Genomic DNA, 7500 nt, shown 5'->3' with positions numbered 1-7500 from the left:
ACGATACATGTGGTAATGATGAGGTCTGAGATGAAGTCGATAAAGAGAGTGAGTGTGTGTGTGTGCTTACGTAGGTAGCGATGGTGCTGCCCTGGGCGGAGAGTGTGTGTGTGTGTGAGTGCTTCCGTAGGTGGCGATGGTGCTGCCCTGGGAGAAGAGTGTGTGTGTATGTGTGTGTGTGTGCTTACGTAGGTGGCGATGGTGCTGCCCTGGGAGGAGAGTGTGTGTGTGTGTGTGTGTGTGTGTGTGTGTGTGTGTGTGTGTGTGTGTGTGAGTGCTTACGTAGGTGGCGATGGTGCTGCCCTGAGAGGAGAGTGTGTGTGTGTGTGTGTGTGTGTGTGTGTGCGCTTACGTAGGTGGCGATGGTGCTAGCCTGGGAGGAGAGTGAGTGTGTGTGTGTGTGTGAGTGCTTACGTAGGTGGCGATGGTGCTGCCCTGAGAGGAGAGTGTGTGTGTGTGTGTGTGTGTGTGTGTGTGTGTGTGTGTGTGTGTGTGTGTGTGAGCGCTTACGTAGGTGGCGATGGTGCTGCCCTGAGAGGAGAGTGTGTGTGTGTGTGTGTGTGCTTACGTAGGTGGCGATGGTGCTGCCCTGAGAGGAGAGTGTGTGTGTGAGTGTGTGTGTGTGTGTGTGTGTGTGTGTGCTTACGTAGGTGGCGATGGCAGGGTTTTTCCTGCATAGAGAAAATTTGGGCGCGCGCCTAAGCCGTTTTCCCGAGCGCCTACAACAAATCCCGAGCGCCTAAGGCACCAAAAAAAGTCCGCGATAAAAAATAAATAAAAAAAAGCTGTCATTCATGGCGCAATTCAGCTTAATGGTGTTTTGAGCCCTTACCGTCGACTTCAAGGCAGCAGCTTGTCCCACCTCCCACCCCCTGAGCCAATCATTGAAAAGAGGCTGCTCCAAGCTTGCCAGTTTAGAGAATACTTGGTTTGAATTTGAGATTTGAGCAAGCAACTTAATGTAGCTAGCTTTTAGCTGTTTTAAAGGCACTTCAAAAATGTTGTTTACAACCTGCTTACAAATCTGGTTAAAACCACTAGTGAAGGTGTTTTAGAATAATATTAATGCCATATACAATAACTGACTTTATGTTAACACCACTAATTAATGTTAGCTGTCTAATTATTTAGCGCAATGCTAGCATGCATCTACCGTAATTTGATTTTTAACCAAGGTAGCCTATTGTACTGCAAAATATTGATCGCGACCTGTTTACAAATCTGGTTAAAAAAATAAAGGTGACCTGTTATTTATAGATATGAATTATTTTGCTCAGGTGGTGGGATGCGCCTTCATCACGCGTGCAATGCATGTTCGAATATGGTCTCAATAGTATGTTTCAAGTATAGGCTACAGCCGAAACCTCGTTCTGTTTGATCAATAGTAATCGAGTTGATAAGCGTGTCTTCTTGTCTGAACAATACGCAACTGTGAGGTGCGCGAATGGACAGAGCGGCCAACTGCCAATCACTCAACTTGCGTATGGATCCTGACTTCATCAGTCGGCGGTGATTTTGAGCATAACATTCCATTTTCAGTATTCATGGCTTTCAATGTATTACAGAATCTGCTATGTTGAGGACCTACACAGGTGTAGGGTATTATTTGATTTGTTTACCCGTTTGAACGAGTACCTGTAGACCGTGGGTCCTCGGGAGAGGCAGACAACCGCATTGGTTTATCAATGAAAGCTCAGCTCGTTCGGAGGAGAGCGGATATATTTGTGTTGCATCTCGAATTAATATTATCATTGATAAACCGGTGCGGTTGTAAACTGTCGTTCCGCTGCGAGGGCCAGCCCGACGTGCACGAATACACCTGTACAAATGCAAATGAAATGTCCACTCAAAATGCTGACAAAAGTTTGATTTCCAACGCAGCCTCCATCGGTGGGCCAATAGAAGTTAAACACACTATTAAACATATTTGTGGACAGTTTTAATAATAAAAACAAAAATAATGGTATGTAGGTTTGTATAATAAAAATGAATAGTAATAATAGATAAACTTGATTTTCATAATTTGTGTGTTCCATTTCTGACCACTGGTTAGTTCTAGATTCTATTGATATACGTATATGTAAAGAGGTAAACCTTAATAATCTTTGAACCATACATGATAGCACCATGGGGCTTGGACTATTGTCAATCTATTTGAATCTAAAGTGGAAGCAAAATGATTAGGTAAAATGTAAGCTACCAGGTGACATGGTAACACAGACTGCGCGCGCAGCGCGCAAATTTTTTTTTGGAGCACCGAAGACCCATTTTGACCCAGGAAAAACCCTGCGATGGTGCTGCCCTGAGAGAAGAGTGTGTGTGTGTGTGTGTGTGAGCGCTTACGTAGGTGGCGATGGTGCTGCCCTGAGAGGAGAGTGTGTGTGTGTGTGTGTGTGTGTGTGTGTGCGTGTGCGCTTACGTAGGTGGCGATGGTGCTGCCCTGAGAGGAGAGTGTGTGTGTGTGTGTGTGTGTGTGAGCGCTTACGTAGGTGGCGATGGTGCTGCCCTGAGAGAAGAGTGTGTGTGTGTGTGTGTGCGCTTACGTAGGTGGCGATGGTGCTGCCCTGGGCGAAGACGATGGACAGGTAGAGGAAGGGCGCGGCCAGCAGCAGTCCGGCGGCACAGACCAGCGGGTCGGCTCGTGGCGTCCACCGCTTCAGACGCCGACTGATCTCCACGCCGCTCGCCACGCCCAGAACGCCCGTCACACACGTGATGATCCCGAAGTACAGACTACACACACACACACAGTTCAGAACGCCCGTCGCGCACGTGATAATGCCGATATACAAACCACACACACACACACACACACACACACGATGATGCCGAAGTACAAACTACACACACACCCGTCATAGTCTCATTTCACACACACACACACACACTTTCTTTAGTCTCTCTCTCATTAGTCACACGCATGTTTGCTCAATAAACAAATTCCCTCCCAAAGTCAGACTACAAGAGACACACACACACACACACACCGAAATGATCCTGAAGTACAGGCCACAGGAGACAGACAGACAGACAGACACACACACACACACCTGTCGTCGTTGCTGCAGGAGTTGGTACGGCAGGGTCCTCTCTCCCCGTTGAAGACGGCGGCCCTGAAGAGGAAGGCGGGAGCCCAGAGAGCCAGAGAGCCCGTCACAAACGCCACCGCCGTGAAGCCCATCGTGGACAGGATGAAACTAGGACTGGACACACACACACACACACACACACACACACACACTTAAATATGCACACACACCCTAGAGCCCGTCACAAACGCCACCGCCGTGAAGCCCATCGTGGACAGGATGAAACTAGGACTGGACACACACACACACACACACACACACACACACACACACACACACACTTAAATATGCACACACACCCTAGAGCCCGTCACAAACGCCACCGCCGTGAAGCCCATCGTGGACAGGATGAAACTAGGACTGGACACACACACACACACACACACACACACACACACACACACACACTTAAATATGCACACACACCCTAGAGCCCGTCACAAACGCCACCGCCGTGAAGCCCATCGTGGACAGGATGAAACTAGGACTGGACACACACACACACACACACACACACCCTAGAGCCCGTCACAAACGCCACCGCCGTGAAGCCCATCGTGGACAGGATGAAACTAGGACTGGACACACACACACAAGGGATATGGAATGTCTGCTACACACACACACACACACACACACACACACACACACACACACACACACACACACACACACACACACACACACACACACACACACACACACACACACACACAAACTCACTCACTAATGCACACACGCACACAGTCTCTCACTTCAACTTGTACACACACACAGACACACACACACTTAAATATGCACACACACACACACTTAGATTGCCTGGACCCGGAAACATTTTTGGATCCGGTACCTTTTTTTATCTCGTTTACACGGAGCCGTTGTCAAGAAAAAATGAGCGTTTACACAGAAACGCTGGAACGGAGCGGAGCGGAGCGCATGAATCTGCTGTGAAGACGTCGTGGAGCATGCGCATAAAGAGACGGAAGTCGAGATCCAACTAGCAATCTTCTGATTGTTGAACGACTTCTCTAGCGCCGGCTGAGTTCACTGTTCCCACAGCACTCAAACAGGACGAGTTAGAATCCCACACTTCGCAATAACCCTCGTGTGTGTGACCCCCCCGTGGGTCCAAGGTACACCAAAGGGCCAGCCCAAATCTCAACACAACACCTGTATTCATATCTGATGCAAAATAGATGAAACAGTGATAGATTAAAGTGTGGCTGGTTAATGTCATCCCTTTCCTAACCAGCTTCTTAACAACATCGATTTAGTTTATGTTGTTTCATTTAGTCATTTAGCAGACGCTTTTATCCAAAGCGACTTACATATGTGCGACTTACAATGTATACACATTTTACATTTTTACATTTACACTGATGGCACACTGCACATCAGGAGCAATTAGGGGTTCAGTGTCTTGCTCAAGGACGCTTCGACAGGGAATCGAACTAGCAACCTTCTGATTACTAAACGACTTCTCTACCACTGTTCCACTGTCGCCCCCGAAAGTGACACAGCGGGGCTAATCAGGGTTCAGGCTGAGGTTAGGAGGCGGGGCGTGGGGCAATTAAGTCATCGGGTGAGAAAGTGTGCGGGTCGGGCGTACACACGAACACCGATCCGCTGGCGGGGGTTCGAATCTACTCACTCTGGAGACCGGATTCAAATAGATGTGACCCAATCCGACGGGTTTGATCCGACACCATTTCTGTTAGAAACATTTCTTTCTGGATTCAGGCAATGTGCACACACACACACACACACACACACACACACACACACACACACACACACACAGGGCTTACTTCTTACAGAGGGCCTATATGTCAGTCTGCACACACACACACACACACACAGGGCTTACTTCTTGCAGAGGGCCTGCATGTCTGCGACCCAGCTGGTGCGCTGGAGTGTGTGTTCAGGACGGGCCTCTATGGCGCCCCTCAGAGGCTCCTTCACCACGAAGATCAGCAGGATCACCGCCAGCAGTCCCAGCGCAGGGGTGACCTACACACACACACACACACACAGACAGACAGACAGACACACACACACACACAGTTTTAGAACATCAGCAGGAACACTGCTAACAGGTGTGACCTACACACACACACACACACACACACACACACACACAAAGAGAGACACACACAGACACACACACACACACACACACAAAGAGACACACACACAGACACAGGCACACACACACACACACACACGACAGACACACACAGACACACACAGACAGACGACACAGACAGACAACACACACACACACACACACACACACTCTCACACACACACACACACTCAGTAAGGGGCAGTGAGACCTACCCGTAGTGCCCAGTGCCAATCTCCTGCCAGGTTATCGACCCTTGACCCCACTATGTAGCCCAGGCCACTGAGGGAGGAAAGAGAACAAACAACCAATCACCACGCAGCAGCTACAGCCAGTAAACCAATCAACACGCAGCAGCTACAGCCAGTAAACCAATCACCACGCAGCAGCTACAGACAAACAACCAATCAACACACAGTCTACAGAAGGTACCAATCAGCTGGAGGAAAAGGTGCAAGTGTGTGTGTGTGTGTATGTGTGTGTGTGTGTGTCTGACCTGCCCACTGGGATGGCGAAGTAGAAGACGGTGAGCATTGGTGTGTGTGTGTGTGTGTGTGTGTGTGTGTGAGAGAGTGTGTGTGTGTGTGTGTGTGTGGTGTGGTGTGTGTGTGTGTGTGTGTGTGTGTGTGTGTGTGTGTGTGTGTGTGTCTGACCTGCCCACGGGGATGGCGAAGTAGAAGACTGTGAGCATTCTGGTCCGTTTCTCCTTGACGAAGAGGTCGGCGATGATGGTGGGGGCGATGGTGGAGTAACTGGCCTCTCCCACGCCCACCAGACCACGCGTCAGCAGCAGCGCCCAGAAATGCTGACACACACACACGCACGCACACACACACGCACACACAGACACACACACACACACAGACGCACACGCACACACACACACACAGGCGCAGACGCACACGCACACACACACACACAGGCGCAGACGCAGACGCAGACGCACACGCAGACGCACACGCACACACACACACACAGACACACACACACACACACACACACAGGCGCAGACGCAGACGCACACGCACACAGACACACGCACACACATAAACACACACACACAGGCACACACACACACACAGACACAAACACACAACCACACACGCGCACACACACACACAGACAGACACACACACACACACACACACACACACACAGACACAAACACACAACCACACACAGCGTCAAAACACCAGAGAGGATGGAAAACACACGAAACCCTGGCTGTAGGCTGCAAGTGTATATATAAACAAACCTACGTGTGTGTGTGTACGTCTTTAGGTGTGTAGGAGCTGGTGGTGTGTGTGTGTGTGTGTGTGTGTGTGTGTGTGTGTGTGTGTGTGTGTCTCACGTCTTTAGGTGTGTAGGAGCTGGTGGTGTGTGTGTGTGTGTGTGTCTCACATTTTTAGGTGTGTAGGAGCTGGTGGTGTGTGTGTGTGAGTGTGTGTATGTGTGTGTGTGTCTCACGTCTTTAGGTGTGTGTGAGTGTGTGTGTGTGTGTGTGTGTCTCACATTTTTAGGTGTGTAGGAGCTGGTGGTGTGTGTGTGTGAGTGTGTGTATGTGTGTGTGTGTCTCACGTCTTTAGGTGTGTGTGAGTGTGTGTGTGTGTGTGTGTGTCTCACATTTTTAGGTGTGTAGGAGCTGGTGGTGTGTGTGTGTGAGTGTGTGTATGTGTGTGTGTGTCTCACGTCTTTAGGTGTGTGTGAGTGTGTGTGTGTGTGTGTGTCTCACATTTTTAGGTGTGTAGGAGCTGGTGGTGTGTGTGTGTGAGTGTGTGTATGTGTGTGTGTGTCTCACGTCTTTAGGTGTGTGTGAGTGTGTGTGTGTGTGTGTGTGTGTGTTTCACGTCTTTAGGTGTGTAGGAGCTGGTGTGTGTGTGTGTGTGTGGTGTGTGTGTGGTGTGTGAGTGTGTGTGTGTCTCACGTCTTTAGGTGTGTAGGAGCTGGCGAGCGTGTGTGTGTGTGTGTGTGTGAGACTCACGTCTTTAGGTGTGTAGGAGCTGGCGAGCGTCACCACGGACCAGAAGCTGATGCCCACACACATGATGACCTTCCTGTTGTAGCGGTCGCCAAGGTAACCAAAGAGAGGCGCCAGGAACATGTAGCTACAGATGAACACTAGAAGAAGAGAGGAAGATGAGGAGGAGGAGGAGGAGAGGAGGAGGAGGAAGATGAGGAAGGAGAGAGAGGAAGGAGATGACAGGGGGAGGAGGAAGAGGAGGAAGGAGATGACAGGGCGCGGAGAGAAACTTGCTTTAAGTCTTTAAGTTGTTAAGCATTAGA

The 7500-nt window shown here is 49.7% G+C and overlaps 1 protein-coding gene across 1 annotated transcript in view; it reads right to left on the bottom strand.

The window, feature by feature from the left end:
* The window catches only part of spns1 (spinster homolog 1 (Drosophila)), a 12968-nt gene that overhangs the window by 2439 nt on the left and 3029 nt on the right, over positions 1-7500 (bottom strand). Inside the window, 6 exon segments of the mRNA XM_031561036.2 lie at positions 2544-2733; positions 3051-3203; positions 4960-5102; positions 5433-5499; positions 5871-6022; positions 7199-7335. Coding sequence (XP_031416896.1) covers positions 2544-2733; positions 3051-3203; positions 4960-5102; positions 5433-5499; positions 5871-6022; positions 7199-7335 — 842 coding nt within the window.

The sequence above is a fragment of the Clupea harengus genome, chromosome 23, assembly GCF_900700415.2.
Source record: "Clupea harengus chromosome 23, Ch_v2.0.2, whole genome shotgun sequence".
NCBI classification, from domain to species: domain Eukaryota; kingdom Metazoa; phylum Chordata; class Actinopteri; order Clupeiformes; family Clupeidae; genus Clupea; species Clupea harengus.
The sequence above is the reverse complement of the archived record's forward strand: the minus strand, read 5'-3'. Positions and strand labels throughout refer to the sequence as shown.